Below are 25,984 nucleotides of genomic sequence, written 5' to 3'. Positions count from 1 at the left end.
CCGACCCGCGCGCCCCATCCTTGGCATCGCCAGCCGGGCACCCCCTGCTCCAGCCACTCCTCAGCCGGGCCGGGCCGGGCTCTTTATTGGATTTTTGATCTTTTTCTTTTTCCTGGATGTTTTTTTGTCTTTTTTTTGTCTTTTTTTGGTCTTTTTTTTTTTGGTGTTTTTTTTTGTTTTGTTTTTTTTTTTTTTGTCCTGTTTTTCTGTATTTTACACACCAGTTGGATGTTACCGTCACATGAAGAAGAGAGAACCTGAACAAGATCACGGCTACGAGCTCTAGAGTTAAAAATGAACACACAAACCCCCGGGGAGCCCGACCGTGGACGAGGAATCCGGCCTGGAAAAGCGGGGTGCCCGAGGGGCCGCGGGGGGCACCCGGCTTGGCACAGCCCTGGCCCTGCCACCCCTTCCCCAGGCATGTAAGTCTCTTCTTTTATGTTAAAAAAAGAGAGAATATGACAAAAATACAAATGTCCCTAAAAGCGTTGTTATTACTGTAGTAGCAGTAGTATGACTTTCTCTCCAGATTGTCCAAAATCGTCTAAACTGGGGCTGCGGGAGCTGCTGGGAACCGAGGGTGCCACGGGGGGAGCAGGAAGACTGAGGATGATCCGGCGTCCGCCACGGAGAGCCACCACCGACCCCGTTGTCACCCCCTGTGGGGCTCCCAGGTGGGTCTGTCCCTGGTTTTGGGGGTCCCAGGGAGCAGGAAGGGGTCTGGCATGTGCATCCCGGGGCTCCGTGGGGATGCTGCTGCTGGCACTGATCCTGCCAGGCTGGCTGTCCCAAGGAATGCCACCAGCCCGGGGAATGTCACCTGCCCGCGGTGGGTGCGGACAGCAGCGCTCGCTCTGCCCTTTATCCCCAGTGGTGGGCACGGGGCTCCCGGAGCAGCCGGGCTGGAAGGGGACCCTGTGGGGCTCCGCATCCCCCGGAGGGGCCCCCACCTGCCCGGGGTGGGAGTGAGAGCAGGACCGGGGGTGCCCAGGGCGGCTTAGGGACCCCCCGCGCCCGCCGAGCCCCAAGACGGAGGTAAAGCATCGAACCCGGCTGAAGGCAGTGCACGAAGGGGCCCGCTTTGGATAAAGAACTGTTTCATGGCTTCCGATCCCAGGGAAAGGGGCTGTCCCCTCCCCTCGGTGTCCCCCGCCCGCCCCGGGACACTCGGGGGGGGGGCGGCGGGGACGGGGCGGGGCAGGGGGGGCTCCGTGGCTCCGCTGGCGGCTCCGAGAGGTTTTATTGAGCTGAAAGGGGAGGGACGGGGGGTCCCTCTGGCACCCGCAGCCTGACCCCCTGAAATGGGGGGCGGGGGGGCGAGGGGCTGCGGGAGTGGGGCTGGAAGCACTCGCAGAAGTCCTGCCCGGTGGTGGGAATAGGGATGGGGGGACATCGCTTCTGGCACCTCCTCGGCCGGGGTTGGGGGCGGCTCCGCGCCCCCCACACCCCAGGGAGAGGCGAGGCCGGGGGGTCGGGGGGCTCCGTTCCCCTCCTCCCGCAGGGTCCCCGCGAGCCAGGCCGCTGTCCCGCCGGTCCCTGGCCGGAGCGCCGCGGGAAGGGGCTGGGAGCTGGGAAGGGGGACCCCGAGCCCGCGGTCCGGCGGCGCTCAGGCCTTCAGCTGGTGCCACTGTGCCACCGCCTGCCGCGGGCGGGCGATCATGTCCTTCCAGTGCTTCACCTCGCCGGGACCGCTCTTCCAGGACAGGTAAATCTGCGGGAAAGGCACCCCTGGAGCCACCGCGGCCGCTCCATCCCCGTCCCTTCACCCCCAAACTGCTCCAGCCCCGCTTTTCCGGGCTGGGCGCGGAGCCGGGGGCTATTTTTATCCCTCGCTTTTCCGTATGGCGCCGCGGAAAAGCGCGTGTGCCGGCACTCGCTGCTGCTGCTGCCACCTCGGGGAGCCGGTGCCACCGCTCCGGCTCCGCGGATCACCGCCGGAGAGCCGGGATGGAGCAGAGCTCGCCGCTAATTATGCGATCAGAAGTGATTAGCGAGCCTCGGGCCACGGCGGGGTTTTAGCGGGATATCACGGACACGGCCTGTCCATCCCTGGACTCGGGCTCTTGGCTGTGCCCACACCGCGGACGCTGCCACCTCCGGCCCTGCCCGACAGCCCGCGGCGCTGATCCTGGGATTTATTGGATGGATTTATCCCAACCGCTGTGTTTTCCCGATCCCAGCGCGGCGTGCGGGGATCAAGGGCGGAGATTACGGCGCGCGTTTGTCATCGCTGCGCTAACGATGAGCTGGGCGATTTCATGGATAATTCCTCCGCTCCTGTCCCCGCGAGTAATCCCAGGGGGTGGGAGCCGTCCGGGTGTGGCTCCCCATGCCCCATCCCTGCTTTTCTGGGGAAACTCCGGCACGCTGTGGCCGTGCCACCCAGCACGAGGGGTCCCCACCGCGCTCCGCACTGGAGATGGCAGCAGGCGCCGGCAGCCCCGGACCTGGCTGTCCCCGATTCCCACCTGGCTGTCCCCGATTCCCACCTGGCTGTCCCTGGGGCGTGTCACCCACCTTGCCGATGACGTCATTGCGGCTCAGCCTGTCCTTGTCCATGACGGTGATGACGATGGTGGTCTCGCGCAGCCGCTCCGTGGGGATGTCGAAGGCGAAGGACTCGTTGAAGACGGGGTTCAGGCACCGCTTCATCACCACCGTCTTCTTCTTCTCCACCCGCTTGTCCTTGTACATCAGCCACACCTTCACGTAGGGATCTGGCGGGAGAGGAGCCGCTCTCAGCCCCGGATGGGAGCCAGGGAATGCTGCCCGGGACCGGGGGGAGCCGGAGCCGTACCTGAGGTGCCCCCGATGTCCATGGCTTTGAGGTTCCGTGCCTTGATGATGTTCACCACGATGGAATTGGCCGAGGGGTTGTAGCACAGCGACAGCAGCAGCTCCCCACGGCTTCCCTGTAGGACACACGCATTCCCTGAGGACACCCACGCCCCCCAGAGCTCCTCGGTGGGAGCGGGGTGCTGGGATGGGACCCCCACCTGGAGCAGCCCAAGGGTGGGGTTTGGGAAAGCACGGAAAATCAGGGCAGGAGGAAACGGGGCCGCCCCCAGTGGGACATTTTCTGGTCTTGCTGGAGGCAGGAGGAAACATTAATTTTAAGTCTACCTGAAACACTTTGGTTTGACCCAAAATGAGACTTTGGGCTACTTAATATAAAATTTGGGAAGAGAAAAGTCTCCGTCAGACGTTGAAGCAGAAAATGTCCCTGTTGGAACCGGAGGTCACCTCCCCTCCCCAGGGGGGCGGGAAGGGGTCCAGGGCCTTACACTGCCATCGCTGCAGGGCTTCAGATCCTTCCAGAAGGTCTGCATCTGGGTCAGGTCCACCTTGTTGAGCGGGATGGACACCTCTCCGATGGGATCATTGCGGCTGAAGCGGTCGTAGTCCAGGACCTGGAGGTACAGCACCCGCTGCACAACCTTCTCGTAGGGGAACCCTGTGCCGGAGATGGAGAAGCCGGAGGAGATGAGGAGCAGTTCCAGGACTGCTCCACCTTTCCTGCCCTGGTGTCAAGATCCCGGGAACCGGCAGAGGATGGGGAGCAGCCTACGGCACGAGGAGCTGCTGCCAGGTTAGTTCCCACATCTGCGCCCACCCATGGCGGCATGGAGCCTTCCAAGCCTTCCCCCACATCCCCTTTATGGGATGCACATCCAACCTGGCCTCGGTGGCTCGGCCAACCCATGGCATCACCCACGTCCCCAGGAGCGTCCCAGGAGGCTCCGCTCCCACCCTGACCCACTCCAGTCCATCCCAATCCATACCTTCGAAGAGGAAGGTCTCATTCCAGTGTGGGTTGAGGTTCTTCCTCTTGACCTTGGTCTCCAGCTTGTGCTTCTTGTCGGGGAGCAGGTAGATCTTGACGAAGGGGTCGCTGGTGCCGCTGAAGTCCTTGGCCGGCAGCTCCTGCGCCTTCATGATCTTCACGGTCAGGGTGGACTCCTGGAAGTTGTAGCCAACGCTGAACTGGATGCGGCCCAGGTTCTCCCGGCTGACGCCTTCGTGGCCCTCGTCATCCTCGGAGCCCGGGGAGAGCTGCGGGAGGGGGGAAGAGGGGGTGAGCGCAGCGCCGGGGGCCGATGGGGGCCCGACCCCAGTCCCTCCGACCCCAGCCCTGCCAGCTGTCAGGGGATATCAGCCTCTCCCCGGCTCCCTGCCGCCCCCACCGCTTCCGACGGCTCCTGGCTCGGCGCCACTCGTCCCGCGGAACGGGAGCTCCAATTAGCCAATTCCTCCTGACAGCGCGTCCCTCACGTGTCCGGCACCGCTCGCTCCCTCGTGCCAGCCCGGGGGACACGTCCGCGGCGCGTCGGCTCGGCCGACGGGGACTTGGCACAGCGGGCGGGGACGTGCTCGTGGATGGCGCAGGGAAGAGCCGGGAGGGTGGGATGCCGACCATGGAGACCCCCAAACCCGGCGCACCCCACCCACCCACCATGAGCATCTCGCTGGTCAGGGAGTTGACCAGGTCGGAGACGGAGGAGTGCGGCTCCGTCTTGCGGTCGGACTCGTCGTGCGGCGGCTGCCCCGGCGCCGGTGCCGCATTCCCAGCCTTCCCACCGGCCGGCAACCTGCGGGAAGAGAGGCCTTGGAGGAGAAGGGCCGGGAGCCGAGGGCGAGACAGCGAGGGGCGTCCCGGGCGCCCTCTCCCAGCGGATACTGAGCCTGGGCTGTGCCGGCGCCCGAGGGACGCTGCCGGGACAGGCGGTGGCCGCAGCCCGCCAGCATCCCGGCCCTGGTCCCGGAGCCAGCTGGTGGCCTGGCACCCTTAGGGCACGGCAGCAGGTCCCCCTGGCCACGTCCCACGGCGATGGCAGGGACAGCCCGGTCCCCACAGCACCCACGGCTCCGGCTGCTCCTCACACACCACAGCCCCTTATCCCGGTGGGCGCCGGCCACCCACGGGTGCTTCACGTGGGCTCGCTGCCCCGTGTCCCCCTTTCCTGTGGCTGAGATACCCCTGGGATCACTGTCCTGGCTGTCCCCACACAACGTGGCTCCTGGGCACGGGTGCCGGCAGGGTGGGCAGCCGGGAGCGGCGGGGGGCAGACGGACAGAGCAGCGATGGAGACGGGCGGGAACGCGCCGAGGCCACGCTGCCACGAGGCACGGGGGACAACGGGACACAGGCACGTGGCGGAGGGGACAGGCAGCCCGGGATGCTCCCACCCCCCGCCATCGGCTCCTGTCCGAGCTGGGACACGGTGACAAACCACCAGAGGGGCCGAGAGGCGCAGGGACACACGGGAAGCCACAACATGCCACGGACACGCGCCACCACGCCAAGCACACGCAGACACACGGGGAGGGGACATGGGGGTGCGATGGGGACACCCACACGCACACACGGGATGGCACTCGGGAAGGGCCGGAGAGGCCGAGGCAGCTGGGGAGGCAAAATTAGGTTAAAACCAGGGAAAATGAAGGCGGAGGAGCCGGCGGCGAGGCCGCTGAGCGAGGAGGCGCCGGTGGAGCCGGGAATGCCGGCGGAGGTCACGGATAGCGGGAGAGAGAGCGGGAGAGAGCAAGAGAGAAAGGAGGAGCAGCGTCGTCCAGCGCCGGCCTGCCGGGAGGGAAATGGGAGAGAGGAGCGGGGGCGGATGGACGGACAGACGGAGTCGCCGGGACAGGAGACACGCCGAGGCGCCGGGCTGGAGCCGCCGGGGACAGGCTGGAAGGAAGAAGCTGCGAAAGCAGGGATGGAGGAGATGTTTTGAGGAAGAAGAGCGGGTGGTCCGGCAGCGTCGGTGGGCGGGAGAGAGCCGAGGCTGCCGGGGCGCGTCCCCTCCGCCGGCCGATCCCGCCGCGTCCTGCGGAGCCCAAGGGAACGAGGAGCGGGGAGGGATGGAGGTGGGGAATGCCATGCGTGTGCTGGGATGGGGCTTCGGAGCAGGGAGCTGCGGCAAGCGGGGAGCGGGGAGCAGGGTCTTGCGGCACGGCCACCCACCCGCCGTGTCCCACGTCCCCGTCCCCTCGGCACGGGGCAGCCGGCGGCCGGCACGGGCTGCCGGTGCTCCCGGCGGGGACCGGCTGCGCAGCGCGACGCCGGGGAGGGAAGTGCTAAAAGATGGAGCGAAACCAAGCGGAGCAGGGTAAAAATAGCCGGCGGGCGAGAACGGTGCCAGTTCATCCGCACGCCGAGCACACGGGGAGGCAGCGCCCGCCGGCTTCAACACCTCCTCCCCGCTCCGGAGGGGATGAACACCCGCTCCCGGCGGCGCACGGACCCTCTGCCCCTGCCAGCCAGCGCCGATGGCCGCGGCCGGCGCCGGTGCCGGGGCTGGATGCGCTGCCGAGCCTGCGGCACGGCGGGAATGCGGGGAGCAGCCGGAGGCGAGGGGCTGTGCCGTGCTGGAGGAGAACGGGGGGTACGGCGTTCCCCCCCCGGCCAGTGGCGCCCGCTCTGTCCCCCTGCCACCGCAGCGGTGTCCCCGGATGCCCGGGGGAGCTGCCCATCCCGCCGGAATGGAGGTGGCAGCAGCGTGTCGGGATGGGACGCGGCTCAGCCCATGCGGCGTCACTCGGGGGTACCCCCCGTGTCCCCCTGTCCCTGAGCGCGTCCCCCCGCCCCCTCCCGCATGCAGCCAGGGCCGGGAAGGGCAGGAGGGGGAGGAAGGAGGGAGGAGGAAGGGATGGGGTCCTCTCGGTGCCGCTGCTCCGGAGGCAGAACCGCGGGTGCCGGTGCCGGGGAGAGCTCAGACGTCCCGCTGGGCCACCCTGTGCCGCTCCAACCTTCGCGCTCCACGAGGCCAGCCTCCTCCTCCTCCTCCTCCTCCACCCTGGGTGGGGCCCTCGTCTCCTCCTCCTGCGGGACTGGCCTCGTCCTCGCTCATACCTCTTGTCCCCCTGAGCGTTCGCCTGGTTCGGCTGCGTCCCAGCGGGTTGCAGGTCGGGAATATTGGCAAAGTCATCTTGCTCTGAGAGTCCCAAAACCAGGGATAACACCACCATCCGGCCTTCCCTGCCCGGGCGGCCCCGCCGGCAGCGGGAGAGAGAGAGAAAGAGAGAGGAGAACACAGCGTCAGGCAGGGAACCGGCAGGAGCCGGCGGCGTCCCGCGGACCCCCGGCGGCGAGGGGACCCCGGCTCTCCCCGCCGGCTCCTGCGAGGTGGCGATGGCCGGGATGGGCGCCCAGGGCTGTGGGGAGAAAGGCGCCGGCTCCGGGGAGCCCGGCACGCGTGGATACCCCCGCTGTCCCTCTCCTCCAGCGGTCCGGCAGGGAGGATGCCAAAATCCTGACGAACGGGGGGAAAAGATGCCTGGAGGGGCTTGGGAATGAGGGAGAGTGTGACAGGAGGGAGGCGCCAGCATCGTTCCGTGGAGGAAGGGATTGACGGTGCCATGGCCAAGGATCTTTGCCCTCTCCGGGTCCTCGCCCGGGTCCATAACCGCATTTACGCCGCGGCGCCGGGGAGGGTGAACAGGGCGAAGAGCGAAAGGAAAATCGATGGATCGGGAAAGAGGCGGTGGGAAATGACAGCTGCTGCTCCGCTGGGAAGCGGCGCTGACTCGGCACGTCTGGGCTCTGCGGCTGCTCCCCCTCCGCCAAGCCAGGCTGAAACCAGCACTGGGCGCTGGGTAAACAGGGAGAACGTGACCCTCGGGGTGGCTGGTGAGCCGCAGCTCCACGTCGGGAAGCCGGGAAATGGAGCTGGGAGGACCCCCTCGGTGGGAGAGGGCAGAGCAGAGAGGGGATCGCGGGCAGCGCGCCCCAGGGTGCCTGGAGGAAGGTCCAACCCTCTCTCCAGAGTGGGAAGGAGCGGGATGGGCACCCAAATTTGTGTCTCTCATCTAATCCTGATGGAGGAAGTGCTGTGTCAACTCATGGAAGGGCAGGGTCAGCCCTGCGTCCCCCTCCAAGCGCCGCCAGCCTGCGGAAAGCAAAGCTGGGACCTCAGCATCCCTTCTTCCAGGGTGCCGGGGGCAACAGCGGCCGGGGAGGAGCTGGAGAATCCAAGGGAGGATGGAGCCGGGGGGCCCAGCTCTGCAGAGGAGGGACAATGTCATGTGCTGAGATGCGGCGACAACACGGGACTCGGATTAGTCCCCGGGGTTTGATGCTGGAAATCCAGCGCCGATGGAGGAGATGGGGTTAAGGCGGATTAAAGATCCCACGGCTCCTCCGGCTGGGAATTATTATCGGGGCCCAGCTCACGGTCACCCCGGCACGGGGGACTCTGCCACCCCCACCCTGACAACTTGGGACAATGCCACTCCCTGGGGACCTCGCAGGTGGCTGTCCCATGAGCTGGCCCATCCCTGGGGATGGAAGAGGATGGCCAGGGACGTGGCAAAGCACATTGGGGAAGTGCATGAGCCCCTGCCCTGAGCCCCCTGTGAGCCGGAGGGGACATGGATCTTCCCGCAGGCCGTGGGCAGCGTGTCCCCGAGGGGGTGACGGATGAGTGGCCGCGCTGGGGCAAGCAAAGGAGCAGAGGAGAGAGGGATGGAGAGAGCAGAGGAGCAGAGGAGAGAGAAATGGAGAGAGGGATAGAGAGCAGGATGGAGCAGAGGGATGGAGCAGAGGAGAGGGGATGGAGCAGAGAGAGCGAAGGAGGGGAAGGGATGGAGAGAGGAATGGAGGGGGATGGAGAGGAGGATGCAGAGGGCAGCGATGGAGAACGCACACTTACAGGAAGGACTTCATGTCCAAGCCGCGGTTGCGGATTTGCCCCACCACGTGGTCCCAGCTGCCGGGGTTGGAGCGGCTCCGGCCCCCGGCCATCCGTGTCTTGGAGCCGGCGGCGGTGCCCTGGCGCGCCGGGCCGCCGCGGGAGCCCCGGGAGTTGGCGGCGGCGGCGGAGGAGCCGCTGTGGGCCTGGAGGTGGCCCAGGCTCTGGCTGGTGGTGGGCTGGCTGTGGTTGGCGCGCTGGTGCTGGCTCAGGGGCTGCTGCAGACTTTGCTGGCGCACGAGGGTGCGGGGCCTCTGGAATTTGGGATCGCCTGCTGAGGTGGGGATATACTCAAGGGTAGTGGCTGTGGACAGGGTGGAGTCCTCGAAACTTAGGGAGAGGAAGGGCAGAGGAGAGGAGAGAAAGGAGAAGAAGGTGAAGGGGCAAAATTGGAGGAAGGAAAAGAAGAGAGTTAGAGAGAAGATGCCCCAGCGCAGGGAGCGCTCCGGCGGGAGCCAGCGGGGGCAGCGCCCGGATCCTCCGCCTCTCGCCCGCGGCTCGGCCCTGCCGGCGGCACGGGGGGCTCGGGCCGCCACCATCCTGCCTCCCGGGGGGCTCGCCAGGGCCGGATGCCCACCCGCTCCCGCGGCCGCCGCTCCGCCGGCGCCTTCCCAGCACGCCGGCCGACCTGCTCTGCGGGATAATTAGGCTGCTGCGTGGAGGCAAATCCCGTGGTGCCCGCTCACGTGCTGCCAGCCAGCCCATCGCAGCGTCCCAGTCCCTCCCAGTCCAGCCCAGCACCCAGCAGCGGCGCCGCGGGGGCTCGGCGTCCCGTCCCCTCGGTGCGGGAGGCTGCGGGAGGGGGGGAATCCCGCAGCGCCGCGGCGGGGGCCGAACCCCCGTGGTGGTGACATTCCAGCGAGGCGTCCCCAGGGCCAAGCCAGGCTCCCACCGGGGTGGGAGATCGTGGGACTGGGGGATACGGACGCAGCTCTGGTGGGACACGGAGAGCGGAGCAGCCCGGCCCGGGGCGGACGGGCTTCGTGTGGGCGGCGGAGCGGGGGGAGCAGGCGGGATGCCCCAAGGAAGCGGCGCTGGCCGGCGCTGGCCATGCAGCACATGCGTGGCACAGCCCATGCAGCCCCGCAGGATTGCCCACGGCAGCCTGGCAAAGCTCGTGGCCGCGAGATCAGGGGAGGAAAGTCCCCCTCGGTCCCGCCTGGCACCGAGGAGCGGCCTTGAGCAGCAGCCACCGACCCTGTCCCGGCCTCGGCGCTGCGAAGCTGCTCCATCGTGCAATGCCAGCAGCGGGGACAGAGAGGGAGCGGGGAGGGATAAACAGCTCCAAAACACAAACAGAAAAAAAGAGGTGAAGAAAGAGCGGAAGGGGGGAGAAAGAGAGAGAGGAGGGAAGGGAGTGGAGAGGAGCGGAGAGCTGGGATGGACGGAGCCCCATGGCCGGGGCCGAAGGCACTGCCCGGACGCTGCCGCCTCCCCCCCGGCGCCGCCGCCGGCCTCCTTTCGTTTTCCTATCGAATCCCAAATTAGTTCAATTTACAACCTCTCAGTCACAGGAAACTAAATCTGGCTCCTGTCGGCCCCGCGCCAGCTGGAGGCGCGGGCTCCTCCAGCGCCGTGCCAGGCGGCACCGCGCCCTGCCCGTGCCCGGATGGATCCCCTGGCACCGGCACAGCCAGACCCTCGGCCTGGACCCCCGGCACACCCCCACTCCCGGCGGCGCTGCGCCAGAGGGGTGCTGGAAAACAGGATGCTCCGCCACATCCCCTCAACCCTGCCCTCGCCCCCTGCGCCAGCCTGTCCGGATTCCCAGCGGGATTTGTTTCTCCACCAAGTCTAGGGACGGCTGAAAGCTCCCGCTTTTCCTCGCCGCTCCCTCCTGCTTCCCAGTGCCCAGCTGGAGCGCAGCAGCCTCACGCCGAATGGGCGGTGTCACCCAGCTCTCCCGGGACCCCCCGGCTGCCACATCCCAGCGCGAAGAACCGGAGCAGAGACCGGGAACGCCGGACGGAGCCCGCAGCCGGCACAGCCCCGTCACTCCCCCGGCAGAGCCACTGCGCTGCCGGCAGTGAAAGGTCTCGCCGAGACCCCCACCCCGGCCTGGAGCCCTGCAGAGCCTGCCAGAGCTCGGGTTTTCCCTAAATCTGATCAATCCCGGACTTTCCCCAACTTTTCTCGGCATCAGGTGCCGGCGCCGGGTCCGGTGGCTGTGCCGGGGGTCAGGGGAGCGCACGGAGGGGAGATGCCGCACGCTGTCCCTGATTGTCCCTGAGGGATGGGAGCCTGGGACGGCACCTCCTGCCCTCGGGACACCACCGAGGTAGCGCTGCCTGCCCTGAGAAGCCGAGCTGGGAATGCTGAGCCGCTTCCCCCCGGGATTGGGCAGAGGCACCCTCAGCGCTGGAAGTACGCCGGGGACGGCACCCAAAGGCGCTGCTCCTGCCCGGCTGCCTCCTCTGCTGCCCCTGAGCCAAAACACCGCTGGGAGAACGGGAAACGCCTCCTCTCCCTCGGCACGGTGGTCCCGGGGACCTGTCGGTGGCCCCGGGGACCTGTCGGTGGCCCCCATCCAAGCGCATCCGCAGCGGGGAGCGGGCGCCCGGGCCCGCCGGCCGTGTCCGTGGCCGTGCCGTGCCGGACCGTGCCGTGCTCACTCACTTGGACAGGCTGAGCTTCCCTGCGGCCAAGTGGCTCTGCACCGTGTGCCAGCGGCCCCGTGCCGCCTTTCCCGCTCCGGGCTCGCTGTGGGCGGACACGCTGCTCCTCATTCCATCCTCGCCGAGCCGCTGCTTGTCCCCGGGCCGGCCGTCGCGGTCCCCGGACAGCCCGGCGGCGGCCGACGCCGTCAGCTTGGCCCCTGATAACAGAGAGCCACTGGGCCGGGCCGGCGGCCGGACCCCCCAAGACAGACACGAAGGGAGCCGGACGGACACACGGACGGACGTGGAAAACGTGGGGAGCCGTCGGGGAATGAGGGGAGGGCGACAGAGCCGGAGGGGGCAGACGGACAAGAGACGGACAGACAGACAGAGAGAGAAAGAGAGACATCAGCACTGCAAAAAAAAGGGGTCCTGGCCGCGGGGTGCGCGGGGGCCTCGGCAGAACATCCAAGAGAGAGGGCGGAGGAGGGAGAGGGGTCGGGAAGGGGGGTCCCGCTCGCCGGCAGCCCAGCCCCGGGGGGACCCGTCCCCGCGCCGAGGGGGTGCCCCCAACGCGCAACCCCGTCCTGGAGGGAGATCCCGGCCGGCCCCGGGACTGCGGGAAGGAGGGGTTGCTCGTCTCCATGGGACGGCCCATGGGGTGGCGTGCGGGGAGCCCGGGAGCAGGAGGAGGAGGAGGGGGAGGAGGAGGAAGAGGAGGAGGAAGGCGAGTGGGTGCTGCCCATATACTCACTACGCGGAGCAAACCCGGTAAGGAGAGACTCACTTGAGGGAAAGGCGCGGATCACCGTACGGAGCGTAAGGAGAAATGTTTAGGATAAACTCCTTGGGAGGGTAGGAGCTCCATTTCTGCTGCACTGTGTTGTCATTGTTATTCCAAAAGTCTCTGTCTAGATCGCTACAGCGGCCGGATTCCGGGGGAGAAAGAAAAGGGAAATACAAGAGAGAGAAGCTGAATTCCTGCGAGAGGGAAGGAAAAGCAGCCCTCCGCCCCCGGAGCGCCAGGATCCTGCGGAGAGAGACAGGGAGCCCACCCCTCGGACACCGACACACACACACCACACACACACGGACACGGACAGAAGGATGGGTGGATGGAGGGATGGGAAGAGCTGTGGAGAGACTGGAGCGGGTGGCTCGGCCAGCTGGGAAGGAGAGAAGGATGTGGGGGGGCTAGGGAGGTGGCGGCGAGCGCGGTGCCGGCACAGCATTCCCAAACGCGTGTCCGTGCGCCCTCGGCACGCTTGTCCGTGTGTCCTCGCCTGCTCAGCAGCCGGGTCCTGGAAGTGCTTGGTTAACCATGACACTGCTGCGTGTTGGAGACCATTCCGGATCCCTTCCCTTGCGGATCCCTTCCCTTGCGGATCCCTTCCCGTGGAACCGGCCCGCTGCCAGCACGGAACCCGGACCTCCTGGCTCTGGGAAGCCACCAGGGGCTGGGGGACCCAGCAGCTCCCTGCTGGCACCTGAGAGACTGGAAAAGCCCCCAACGCCCACCTGAGCTCCGGGCTGATCTCGGTGGTATGGAAGGTACCGGAGTTTGGGAAAGCCGCCTGTGCCATGGCACTGGGCAGGATGCGCCTCCCGCTCCATTTCCAGCTCATCTCGGTTGGCTGGGAGCAGCCGGCCAGGTGCTCGAGGTACCCCTGCACCCCAATAACACCCCGGGCCAGCCATGGGAGGAGGTTTTCCATAGGCTTATTCCAGGCAGGAGCTATTTCCCTCCTGGTCCAGTTCCCTCCTCCCTGGAGGCCTGCGGAGGGGCAGCGCTGGATCTGGGATGCCCAGGAGAGCCCCCCCAGCTTCCAACCTCTCCTTCGCTCCCTACCCAGCGCCGTGGGATGCGCCAGCTCTGCTCTCCTTCCTCCATGGAATGCTCGTGGGATGCAGAGTCATTCCAGCCCCGCGGGGCAGGGCTCGGAATCCGCACGCCCAGGCCTGGAGCATCCCTGAGGACACCCACGCCGAGGTTCCCGTGACTCCGTCGTGCCCACGGCTCAGTGGGATACACAGAGATGCTGGAGACACCCACCAGCTCTCCCAGTCTCCCGGAGCCCCTCTCCCACTGGGAGAAGGCACGGCCACCTCTGTCCTTCCTCTCCCCCCCCATCCTGGCACCTACTTGATGGTTTTCTTTTCGCTGCGGCCGCGGCTGGAATCCGGAGTTCCCACAGTCTCCAGGGAAGTCTTGTAACGCTTTCCCTGTGGAAAAGAGAGGAGAGGGGGGTCAGGGGGTGGCAGAGGGCCCCCGGAGTATCCCAGTGGGGGATGGGAGCTGCTACCACCTGGAGGGTTTGACCTGGATTTTGCCCTTTCCCTTACGGTCTCCAGGCTCCATCCCACCCACCCAGGCAGCAAAATTCCCAAAGGCTCCATCCCTTGGTCCTTGGGGGCTCATGCCCTGCGTCACCCCAAGGACAGCACGGCCACCGCCGCCAGCATCCCATTCCATGGCCTCACTGGGAAGGAGCGGATAATTTTAGGCCTAATTGGGCCTGAATTAATTGAGTTCACCTTTCCCAGCGCCAGGGAAGCGCTGCCATAGGATAATGAAGCTGGAGCTGGCTCCTAACTGGGGCTGGTAATCAGGGCACTCCGGCAGGTTCCGAGCGCGGCTCCGAGCCAGGGTGGGCAGGAGCCAATTAATGCCAATTATCCAACAGTTGGGAGCCAGAGATGCTCCAAGCAGGTGCTGGGCAGATGAGGTGGGATGGGAGCAGCTGCCGGAGCAGGGTGGGGTGGAAAACTTCCATCACACTGCTCCTGGATCTCAGGAGCCAGGCTTGCATCCAGCCTGCCCATGGAATGGGAATACTTCTCCTTTCTCCTTCTTCCCAGCCTCTTCAGATCCACATGGAGCCACCTCCTTGGCTTGCTGGGGCACCTGGACCCTCAGCACAGTGTCCTTGGGCAGCCATGGGCTAATCCTTCCAGGAGCTGCAGGGGAGCACCTGGATCTCCTTGGATTCACACTGGCTAATCCTGCCAGGAACTGCAGGGATGTTGGCTATTCTTGGATGCCCAAGGGCTAATGCTGCCAGGAGCTGTAGGGGAGCACCTGGACCTCCCTGGATGCTCACGGGCCATCCCGGAGGGAATCATCCCCCAGCCCTGAGCTCATCCATGTCCCCCGGCTGCAGAGGCTCGGGGCTCGTGAGGACACGGCAGCGGTGGCCGCGGGGGCACGGCCCGGAGCCGGCCCGCCGGGCTTGGCCGTCATTCCCACGCAGCCGCTCCAGCTCTGGGCGCTGTCGAGGGCCGGTTGGGATGCGCCTTCCCGGCCAATTTACACTTGTTTGTTCCTCTGCCAGCTCCAGCCTCCTCCTTTCCAGGGCTTTTCCCTCTCTCCCCATTCCCTGGGTGGCACCTGGAAGGGCCCTTCCCACCCACCGCCCTCCCGCTGCCTCATCGCCTTGCGGACCCCCTCTCCCATTCCCAAGGGAATGCTGCCTTCCCACGGCTCGGGGTGGGCATCTCCCTCGCGGGAAGCGCCGCTGCCATCGCAGCACTTGACCCAGATTCGATTCCGATGGCGAAGGAAACGTGGCCGAGCACGTCCTGCTGCCGGGAGAGGAGGAGCAGAAGGAGGAGGAGGAGGAGGGAGGATGCGGGGCGGGAGGGAGCGCTGTCCCAAGTCCCCGGTGGGAAGCGGGGAGGGAAGGAGGGATGCGCAGCGGGCGGCAGGGATGGCTCACGGCACCCGGCGCTGCCAGGGACGGGCTGGCCGCCTTCCCGCGGGGCTTTTCCAGGCAGGAGCGTGCCCAGCAGGACAGGGGCCAGCTCGTTCCGGCTCGTCACCAGTATATATCCATATATTTGGAAACTTCCCTTTGTGCCACACAAACAGTTTCGCCCAAACATTTCATTAGCACATCCGGAAGAGCCCAAATAAAAGCTGCAGCCGGCGGCTCCGGGGAGCTGCCTCCGCCTGGCTGCTGCCCTGGAAGTGGGAATTGCCCCCTGCCCGGCGGCACGGCGGGCACGCCGGGATGCCGGGAAGGCGGGAGGGGAGCCGGCCACTCACCATTTTCCGCTGGCACCACTGGCAGATCCCGCAGAGGACGATGGTGACGCTAAGGCTGACGGTGATGATGGCTGAGACCAGGAGGACGTCGCGGGAGGGGGTCCCTGGGGGGAGCAGAGCACAGAGGGGGGGTCAGACCTAAATCCCGGGGTGTTCCCGGCGTGCGTGGGGGTACAGGGAGGGAAAACGCAGGGAAGGCGGTCCAACAGGCTCCGACCCCGTCGTGTCACGGTGGCCACCTCCGTGGCTTCCGGGCTCCAGAGGAGCCTGTCCTGGGAGGAATCCGGCCCCGAGCGCTTCCCGGGAGCTCAGGATGGAGTTTTAATCCCCGCCGGCACCCTGGGAGCGCTGGCACGGCCGGCAAAGGCCGCGGTGCTGCTTTGTGAGCCAATCCCACACGGATTCATCCCAAACGGCAATGCAGACCTGCCCCTCCCCAGCCTGGCCGTGGGGACAACCTTGGGGACCCCAAAAGTGTGGGAAGGACCCATCCGCCTCATCCAGCACTTCCGCTCACACCCATGCTCCCAAGCATGCGGAATGACCACCGTGGGATGAGAATGCGGACCCAAGGTGGCTCGGAGGGGCCCAGTGGGACCCCAAACCGGCTCCGCCTTGTCTCCAGGCAGGACCGCTGTGGATGCTCCGCATCCCGCCGTGCCCGCTGGGATGGGATTGTCCATGGCGGGAGCCCCAGCTGGCGGCGGGAGGCGGCGAGGCCGGAGCAGCGCCGGGAGCGGTGCTGCAGTATAAATATTAAACAATAGATGTTAATAATTAATTCGCCCGCAGACCTTGTTATTGTAACGAAATTTCCCGGCGGCTCCGAGGCCGGGCTGAGTCAGAGTGGACCGGGAGGGGGGATCAGGGCTCTGGAATCGCCGCCGGCACGTGCCGAGGCACCCGCAGCTCCCACATCCCCGCTGGAAGCAGACGAGCAAAGGGGATGGTGACCGTGAGGGGGAGATTTATAAAAAATTCCTTCAGGAGAAGAAGAGGGCGGGATGAGGTGGGGGTGGTTTTGGGGACCCGTCCCCCCTGCAGCACCCGCGCTCCCTCCATCCAAAGGCAGCTCCTCCATCGCTCCCGGATCACGAGGAGCTGTGTATAAAACTCACGTAGCAACTGTTGCCTAGGAGGGAATTTGGGACCAGCCCTTAATTTCCAACATTTATAAACCCCGGCTGGATAAGCTGCCGGGGGAATGGGAAGCAGCCGGCACGGCCGGAGAGCGCCGGGCACCCCTCCTGGGGTCGGACCCCGACCAGTTCAAGTGGCACCTGGGCGTACTGGGCGGGCTGGGAATTGGGATGAGCCCTCCTTGCCCCCCCGCTTGGCGCTCCCTGCTCCAGCTTGGGAACACCGTGACCCCTCTGGCTTATCCCGGAGCTCCAACAGATCCCTCGGTCCTCGTAGGGGTCAAGTTCATCCTCAAATTAATCTGGAGACAGGGAATCAAAGGAGAAGGCGAGGGGAGGCGTGGGCACTGCGGAAGCCACCACGGCCGTGGCGGTGGCCAGAGAGGGACATCAGTGAGCGCCGGTTCCCGGAGCCAAATTCCCCGCGCCGGGGTGCCACCACAGCCCCAAACCTGGCGTCACCCCACGATCCTGACGGACGCGCCAGCGGGATCCTGCCCGGGGGGCTCCGGGGGTGTCCCTGTGCACGGGGCGGGCCCGGCCCTTCCCGGTGGGATCACACCGTGTCCCCTGGGCGGGGGGAGCGATTCCGGCCCCCAGGCTGCGCCGCCCTCAGCATGACTTAAATGACTCGTTTTCCAGGCAATTAGCTCTCGGTTAATTAAAGACTCGGAGCCGCTCGGAGCTCCTGGCGCGTCCCCAGCCCTGGGGCGCGGTGTGGGGTCCCTGTGCCGGTTGGGATGGGATGTCCTGGGGCGGCTGGATCCACGAGGGGCGCGGGGAGCTGCGTGGCGCCGGGATGCAGCCCCGGGAGCGGGTGACAAGGTGCAAACGCGGCGCTTGTTGACGCCGCCGCTGGCCCTCCTTCCTCGCTGCTCTCCATAAATCTCCGCGGCTGCCAGCGCGGATCCAGGCGGGAGCGTGGAGACGGCTGGGTGGGACTTGAGGGTCCGCGGCCCCGGGAGCCCTGCGGCCATGTCCCAGATCCTAGCGGCCCTTCGCTGCTCCTGCCTCATCCCAAGGGCACAGTGAGGGGGGGCCGTCAGGCGGAGACCCCCCGCCCCTCCTCGGAGTGATCGAGGTCCCAATCCCGTCCCACGTGCTGGCAGAGCAGGGGATGCTGCGGAGGCTGGGAAGGGGGTGGAACATCCCTGCGGCTCTTTCATCAGGATTCAATGCCACTTGACGGGATATAATTCCACTTTTCCAGGCCGTTATTGATGAGGGGATTACCTGCCTCCTTAGCGCCGCAGCTCTCCAGCGTGGGATTTGTGCAGTGCTGCGTGAGCAGGAGCCAGGGAAGAGGGTCCCTGTTCCAGGGGGAGAGGGCTCTGCATGCAGGCAGAGGGTCCCCATGGCAGGGGAGAGGGTCCTTGTGCCAGCGGAGAGAGTTCCGGATTCAGGGGAAGGGTCTCCGTGGCAAACCTGGGACAAGCAGGGAATCCCTGCACCCATCGCAGTCCCCACCTCGGAGTGGGAGACGAGGAATGTTTGGGAGACAGGGATGCTGTCACGTGCCTGTCCTCCTTTATCCGCCGCTCCCGCGGGCTCGGGATTAGCTGCCTCCGGAGCACGAGCGAGCTCCGGCCTTTGTGGATGTGAGGAAACACTTCAAACCCGACCCCGGCACAAGGAGAGGCGCGGAGATCCAGCAGGGATTAGTCCTCTCCAGCGGTGTGAGAGCCGGAGATCCGGCAGGATGCCCCCGAAGGAGGGAAGAGCTGCTGATGTTGATGGATCCGACACACGGCTCAGCTCCGGTGCGGGCAGGAATGGCGGATGTGGGAGCCGTGGCACAGCCCATTCCAGGGACACCCGGAGGTGTCCCAGCCTGCTCCCAGCAACTCCTCCGTGACCTCTGTCATCCACTCGGTGGCTTTGAGCATCCTGGTGGCCCTGGGCATCCCGGTGATCCTGCACGTCCCAGCATCCCTGTGCATCCTGGTGGCCTTGGGCATCCTGGTGTCCCTGTGCATCCTGGTGGCCCTGGGCATCCTGGTGGCCTTGGGCATCTTGGTGACCCTGGGCATCTTGGTAGCCCTGAGCATCCCGGTGGCCCTGGGCAACCCAGTGTCCCTGAGCATCCTGGTGTCCCTGTGCCTCCCAGTGGCCTTGGACACCTTGGTGGCTTTGTGGCACTGGTGGCCCTGTGCACACTCAGCTCCAGGACAGGCCTTGCTTGAGCCCAGCACAGCGAGACCCTCAGGCTCCAGGGCAGCTCCACCTGTTTGCCCCAGTTCCCTGTTTTCCTGTGCCCATCCCAGGATTCAGACCCATCTGGCAGCTCTGCCACCACCTCCAGCCAAAGCACACAGCCCTGGAGCAACGCTGGGAGGGCAAAGCCCCTGCGAGGGGCATCCAGGGGTGGCTCCAGCTCCTCTCCCAAGTGACAGCTCCTGCACAGGATGGAGAGGCTGGAATCTCCATGGACTGCCAGTGGCTCTGGATGAGCAAAGGCCTCAGAACAAGCCTCACACCTGTGGCACCCTGGCTGGAACCGACCTCTCTGCAGGTGTCCCAGTGTGGATGGCCCCATCCAGGCTCTCAGGGCCATATTTTTGGATCCAGACCCTGAAATTCCCAGCTTTTGTGGACACGGCGTCTCCCTGGCAGCTGCTCAGCATCGCAGCCCCATCTCCTGGAGCATCCTCCCACTCACCCTGTTCCAGCGGCGAGATCCACGGATGCCAAGTACCCTGGGGGGGAAAATCAAAGTTGTGGGGAGCCCCCCCCAGGCCAAGCTCCCGCTGAGCTCCCTGGAAGTGGTGATCAAAGCCGACATCCAGAGCTCCACATGGAGAAACAGCTCCATGTGCCAGGCTGCCAAACCGGCAGCGGAAACGCATGCATTCCCGGGAAAAGGGCAGCGGGAGAAGGTGCCAAGCGAGCAACGCACCCCCCCAACATTCCGCCGTGTGCCGTCGTCGTGAGCCGCAGAGCTGGGGTGGGGTGTGACGGTGAGCCTGGACAGGGATGGCGGTGGCAGGGAAGGGATGCGGGATGGGAAGGGATAGGGCAGGGATGTGGTGTCGGAGCAGCCCCTCGTGCTGCCGGGGTGGAGGGCCACGCGGCACCCAGCGAGGTGGCCACATTCTCACGCCGGGGCTTCCCAGATGCTGCCTGCCTGGCACCAGGCCATTAATTCCTCCTCTTCTCATCCTCCCACTCATTTGCTTGATATTTCCCAAACCTCTTATTTTTAGGATGCAGCTGAAAAGCTGTGAATTTGCAGCTTTCGCTCCTGTGCAGGATCGCGGGCGTGGGGCAGGGGGGAGCGGGGCAGGACCCCGGCAGGCACAGCAGGAATGTGGAATCCAAGCCCTTGGCACAGGGAGAGGGAGAAGGGATGGGCACGGAGGGGGACGAGGCTTTGCTGCCATCCCTGGTAGCAACCCAGTGGGCATTTTGGGAATGCTGTGAGCCAGGCTTGGCGTGTCACGTGGAAGAGCTGGAGGGCTGGGCCAGCTGGGTCCGGCGGTGCCACCTGCCCACGTGCTGCCAGGGGTTTTGTAGACGTGAGAGATCACTGGAAGCGCCACGGCCATCTCGCTGCCCGGCAGGATCCTGGGATGAGCCTCGGGGGAGAGGAGTGGTGCCACAGCTCAGCGCCCCAGGCGTGCTCCGGGCGAGAACGGGCATCTGCTCTCCATCTGTCTGTCTATCTGTGCGTCCTCCTCTCCAACACATCCATCAATCTCTCCATCTCTCCATCCATCCATCCATCCATCCATCCATCCATCCATCCGTCTATCCATCCCTCGTACACATCTGCCTCTCCACCCAGCCATCTGTCCATCCCCCGGAGCTGTCAGTGCGGCCGGCTCTGCCTCCCCCACACCGAGCTGCCGGTCCTGGGGGGCTTCGGGTGGTGGAGCCCACCAACCCACCACGGGGGGCTGGGGGAGGTGGACAGCGTCCCCAAACACCGCACAGCCCCGCCTGGATGTTCCCAAACATCCCCTATCCCCACCAGCTGCCGCACAGGGATGTGTCCCTCCTGTGTCCCTCCAGCCCTGATGCCACCCGTCCCCGCTCCGTGGCCGCGGCAAGCAGCAGCTGGGGATGGAGGGAGAATTTGGCAAGGGAAGGCGCTCCTTCCCCGGTGCCGGGCTATTTTTGGCCGAGGATTTCCGGAGAGCCGTGTGGTTTCTCTGCCTCGTGGTCCCCACCGCGTCTCTCTTCCCGAGGAGCACCCAGAACTCCGGAGCCCCCTCTGCTCCCGCGGTTTGCATCCATCCCCATTCCAAGCCGCTGCTCCCGAGAGGACGCCGCTCATCCCCCGGCCAGGCTGGTGCTCCGCGTCATCCCTGCTCCAAAATGAGCCCTTGGGCATCGCTCCCCACCCTGGAGTCACCCCAGCCCCCCTTCCCTTGGCGCAGAATCCTCTCCTGGCTCCGGCAGCGGGCACGGAGGAGCGGGCTGGGCTCTCATCCCGAGTGGCACTGCCAGCTCTCGCGCCGTCGCCACTTAGCCTCTCGCCCCAGGGCTCTCCATCATTCCCGAGCCCTTCGGGTGACAGCGGGAGAGAGGCAAGGCAGGGAGCCAGCGGCTCCCAGGGAACAGGGGCGGGCAGGCTCCGTGCAGCCCAGCCCAGCTCCACGAGTCCCCTGCTTGCTTCCCCAGCTCCCTGATTCCCCCCGGGCAGTGCCCCCCAGTCAGGTCACCAGGGATCCACGTCTTGTCACGGCAAGGCCACCGTGGGGACAGGATTCCCGCAGGAAGTTCAGGGATGGGGAATGCTCAGGGTCGGCCACAGCCCTCAGACCTGGGGGCTGGCGGTGCTGGGAGAGGAAGAGGAGGCTTGGAGGGGAACACATGGAAAGATGGAGAAGCGCAGCTCGGAGGGAGGAGGCAGAGGAGGGGAATGAAGGGCCGAGGAAGGCCCCAGAGGGAGGACTGGGGACACAGGTATGGCAAGGTGCCCGGGGGAGGTGAGGGCGGTGGAAATCCTCCAGCAGAGCTTGACGCCGGGGCTGCATCCTCCAGGGATACACGGACAGGGTCATCCATGGGGCTGCAGGGATGGTCATCCATGGTGGAGCGGGCCCAGGACCCATCGCCCCCGCAGCCAGCAGTGTCCCACAGCCCCTCCGCAGGGGAAGAGACGATCACCCCTCCTTCCCTGGACACCCGGAGCCCCCCGGGGTGTATCCCGCGGGCTGTGCCGGCCTCGGAGGGCCGGGAGCGGGGCTGCTGTGCTGCGCTGTCCCTCCGCCGCCGCGCCGGCTCCGTCCCCGCCGCTGCGACCGCTTCCCTTCAAACCTCATTAACTCCCCCCAAGGTGACCCTCTCCCTCCTGCAGCCAGGCCCGGGGACACCAGGAGGGGACGGGGCGCCGGGGGGGCACCCGGAGCTGGCAGGCGGGCGCGGAGCATCCCGTGCCACAGCCACGCTGGCACCCGCAGGGACGGGGGATGCTGCGCTTGGCACATCCCAACCCGCCGCCCCCCACGCCCAGCCTGGCCCCACACACGTCCCCCGGGGCCCCGGTCACAGCCAGGGGGGTCCGTCCCCCTGCTCGACGCTGGGGCTCTGCCCATCATGCCCGCGCTCCCGCGGCTCTCCGGGAGCCGTTCCCTTGCCAGATCCATCCATAATGGATATTGTAGCCGAGCCCCCGGGGGCCGGGGGGTGGCAGCGATATTATCTGCATCTGTCTTCATTCCCCGCTCCCCCCTCCTTCCTCGGCAGGCGGAAAAGCCGCGAGATCAGGCGCTGGAAAAGCCGCCTCCGGCTCCTCTCCTGCTCCTTGGAGTCAGGGGGAATCAGCAAGACCTCCCTGCCAGACCCCCCGCCCCAATCCTTGTCCTTGCTGTGGCCCAGCCGTGCTCAGGGGGGCCCTGGGACACGTCAGTGCGGGCGTGGGGAGGCTGAAAGGGTCGGAATTGGTGGCGACTGCTGGGAGCAAGGAACCCCCGCCCTGGGGGGGCTCAGCATCCGCGGGGACCCCCCACCTCCACAGAAAAGGGGATGGAGCCGCCGAGGGGGACAAAGGGCCGTGGGTGAGGCCGCGGGGGATGCTCCGAGACGCAGGCGGGAGCATCCCTCGGGCTGAAGCAGAGGAGCTGGCAGGGAGGGGGACCCCGGAGCCGCGCAGGATGGGGGTCCCGGGGGGGTCTGGAGCTCCCCCGCTCCGTGTGGGCGCCGCACGGGACGCGAGGCTGCAGCAGGTGCCTGGCTCCCGGCGAGGCCCGTGCGCTGCCATCCCTGCGCTCTTTGTCTGCCTTCCCGCCCGTCACGCTCCCTCACCCCGCTCGCCGCCCCTCCGCCGGCCCCCGCCTCGCTCCTCGCCGTGCTCCGGCTCCTTTGGAAGCCCGGCTTTTCTCCCAAGCCCCGGGGAGCTGCTCCCACGGCCGCGCCAGCACCAGGGCGCTCCATCGCCCGCTCCGAGGCGGTGCGGGGGGAAAACAGGCAGCTGCTGCCTGGTTATTGATTCACCACCTCCTGCCGCCGCGCGGCTCTGCTCGGAACGCTTCCAGCCGGGAAAGATGGGGACGTGGGGAGCAGGGCCCCCGGCACCTGCTCGCCGCGCTAAGATGGAGCTTTGGGGATGCGAAGGTCGCCCCAAAGGGGACAGCTGGTGCCAGCAGCGGGGACAGGGATGGAGAGGGGAGTCTGGCAGGAGGAAGGGAGCTGTCCCGTGTTCCCAAAGCAAGGGAGACATTGGCCCTGTGGCACAGAGGGCGCCTTTGCGGGCAGCCCCAAGCTCTGCTTCGCGCTCGGACGCGGCTGTCCTGACACATCATTGGGTGGTCCCCCAGCAGCACGGCCCCCTGCGGCTCCCCGAAAATGCCTCCAGCTGGCGGGAGCCGCTTTGGGAAGCGCCTCAGCTTGATCCCAATTCCCAACACCCCTTGACAGCCAAGACCAGACTCCCTCGGGCGTCTCCGAGCCCAGAACCAGACGGCCCCAGCAGCACCTCCGGGCTCCGCGTTGCCCCCCCGGATCCCCCTTTCCCTGGGCGGCAAAGTTTCCCGAATTTCCCCACACGGCGTCTTCTCCCCCCATGAAACGCAGCCGGTGCTGGGGGCCTCAGCCACTGTCCCCGCACGGTGACACGGAGCAGGGGATGAGGAGGACGAGGCTGGGGCCACCTCGGGAAGGGATTTGGGGGGACAACAAGGCACTGCTTCACCCCGGGATGTGGCTTGGCCGGCTCTTCCCAAATCCCGCGGGGGTGTGAGCTGCCAGCACCCCCTCAGCCTCTGTCGGCGTGGGGGGACAGACCTGGCACCCCCTCAGCACCACGGCCAGAAAATCCGGGAAAGGGGGGAACATCCAAGGAAGCAGGCAGTGCCAGGGTGCCGGCACAGGTGTGTGCACCCCCAGCACCCCACGGCTCCAGGCGCCACGGCACAGCCGCCGCCGGTGACGTGGGAAAACTCCCACGTGACGGGAGCCCCAGCAGCCGGGGAGCACGGGGTTTGGGAAGCGGGGACAGGGGGTCTGTTCCCCCAAATCCGGCAGCTCGAGCTCTGCCTTGGGAGCTTCCAGCCGGCCAAGCAGCTCTGGCCATGGCACGGGCAGCCGTCGGTGGCCCACCGGCCACCGGCGGGAACATCTGGCAGGGACGAGGGGGGACAAATTGGGGGCAGGTGCAAAGTTTGGAGGGGAAATAACACAGGAGCAAATCTCGGGCACCGGGAGGGAAGGGGAGCCCCGCCACGCTGCTGCCGGCGGGGACTGGCTGGCGTCCCCCCTCCGCCACCCACCCCCCGGATGACCTTGGGCCAAGCAGTGCCGTGCCGCGCTCCGGGCATCCCTGCGGGGTCGCGGTGGCACGGGATGGAGCCGCTCCCGGTGGGAGCGCTCAGCGTGCGGGCAGGCGGAAAGTTGCCCTCGAAGGCAGCTCGGCCGGAGCTGCCAACTCCCGGGCAGCGGTGATGCTGTCACCTGCCGCGGGTGACAGCGCGTGGCGGTGCCCGGCGCTCCCCAACCTGCCGGATCCCGCAGGCCTGGCACCTGCAGCTCTCCCCGGCGGCGCCCGCTGTCCCCGCCGGCACGTCCCCCACGCCACCGCAGGACACGCTGTCCTTCTGCCCGCTCCCCGGGCCCCGGGACACGGCCGGGGACAGCTGCCAGGCCCCGCTGATCCGCATCGCTCCGGCAGCATCCCTGTGTCTCCGCACCGGCTCGGGCACCCCCAAAACGTCCCCACCAGCGTCCCAGATTCCCTGGTGCGGGGCCGACTGCTGCCTCCCGAGCATGAGCTCAGCAAATCCGCACCGGAGGAAGCCCCTTCTCCAGCCGCCCACCCCCGCGTGTCCCGGTGCCATTCCGGAGGTGCAGCAGGACGGGGCTGAGGGACCCCCAGAAGGATGGAGGGTGCGGGTGGTGAGGAGCAGGGATGTGCTGAGCGCTGGGTGCTGGTCTGGATGCCGGGATTTGGGGCTCCCCCGGGAGTCTGGGGGTTTGCTGGGGGTCTGGGGAGCGGGGTGCTGCCCCCGAGGCTTGGGGTGTCCCGGGGGGGAGCCTGGGCTCCGGCAGCTCCGCAGGGTGAGGAGAGGCGGGATGTGCTGGATGCTTGTCTGGGCGCCGGCACCCAGCGGGATTTGGGGCTCGCCCCGTGTTTTTCGGGGCGCTGGGGAGCAGGATGCTGCCCGCGGGGGTTGGGGTGTCGCCGGGCGGGGGGTGTCGGTGGCTCCGGCAGCTCCGCAGCGCGGTGACAGCGGCGGCGGTGACTTTCTGCCCAAACTACCGTAACTCCCGGGGAGCCGCGGGGGAAGCGGGCAGCGGCCACGGCGGATCCCCGGGGGGGCGGCGAGCGGCCGGCCACCCCCGGTGCGTGTCCCCGCGTCCTGCGTGTCCCCGTCCCCCCCTCCCCGGCGGCCCGGGGCTCACCTGCGCTGGCAGCCTCCGGGTGCAGGTACATGGTGGCGGGCGGCGGCGGGGCGCGGCGGGGCGGCGGGGCGGCGGCTGCCCGGTGCGGCGGGGCCGCGGCTCATCAGACGGCGGCGGAGGCGGCGGCGGGAGGGGGCGGCGGGGCGGGGGGCGGCGGCGGGGCGGCGGGGGCCCGCATGCGGCGGCGGGGGGCCGGGAGCCCCGCGGAGCCCGTGCTGGCCGCCCGCTGCTGCGGGGTGCGCGCGTGTGCGGGTGCGTGTGCGGGTGTGTGCGGGTGCGTGTGCGGCGCGATCCTGCATCCACTTGCTGCTCGCTGCTGGCGGGATTGGAAACTGCAGCCGCCGGGAAGGGAGGAGGGAGCGGAGCGGCGGCGGGGGGGGGGAGGTCGGGGACGCGCACGGAGGGAGGGGGACACGCGTGGGGTGGTGACACCGCCCGCGGTGACGCCCCCGCGGGCCCGCACGCGCTGCGCCGCTAACGCGGCTGCGGGGCCGCCGTCCCCCCCCGCCCCGATCCACGCGCCGCACCCTCGTGGGGAAGGGGACACGCGTGGCACGGGGCAGGGACAGGCGGGCCGGCGCAGGGGTGGCACAGAGGGCCGCCCACACGTGTTCTCGTGGTGGCATTCCCTGGGGAGGCCGAGCCCGCCCCGGGTCTCCGCGCACACGC

General features: G+C 67.3%; 1 protein-coding gene across 6 annotated transcripts; it reads right to left on the bottom strand.

Moving 5' to 3' along the window:
* Positions 1–184: 184 nt before the first annotated feature.
* On the bottom strand, positions 185–25,389 carry SYT7 (synaptotagmin 7). 6 transcript variants are annotated; one of them, XM_039552978.1, is made up of 13 exons: positions 25,316–25,389; positions 15,336–15,439; positions 13,434–13,513; positions 12,078–12,209; positions 11,310–11,525; positions 8,655–9,023; positions 6,857–6,982; positions 4,457–4,592; positions 3,786–4,056; positions 3,288–3,457; positions 2,801–2,915; positions 2,521–2,720; positions 185–1,714 (listed from the first exon to the last, which is right to left on the bottom strand). In XM_039552978.1, the coding sequence occupies exons 1-13, from the start codon at positions 25,344–25,346 to the stop codon at positions 1,610–1,612; spliced, it is 2,055 nt and encodes a 684-aa protein (XP_039408912.1). In that variant the 5' UTR covers positions 25,347–25,389; the 3' UTR covers positions 185–1,609. The 6 variants fall into 6 exon arrangements, with proteins under 6 accessions (XP_039408912.1, XP_039408913.1, XP_039408914.1 ...); XM_039552979.1 differs by lacking the exon at positions 6,857–6,982; XM_039552980.1 differs by lacking the exon at positions 11,310–11,525.
* Positions 25,390–25,984: the final 595 nt, after the last annotated feature.

Source organism: Corvus cornix, chromosome 5, assembly GCF_000738735.6.
Source record: "Corvus cornix cornix isolate S_Up_H32 chromosome 5, ASM73873v5, whole genome shotgun sequence".
Lineage (NCBI taxonomy): Eukaryota > Metazoa > Chordata > Aves > Passeriformes > Corvidae > Corvus > Corvus cornix.
The sequence above is the reverse complement of the archived record's forward strand: the minus strand, read 5'-3'. Positions and strand labels throughout refer to the sequence as shown.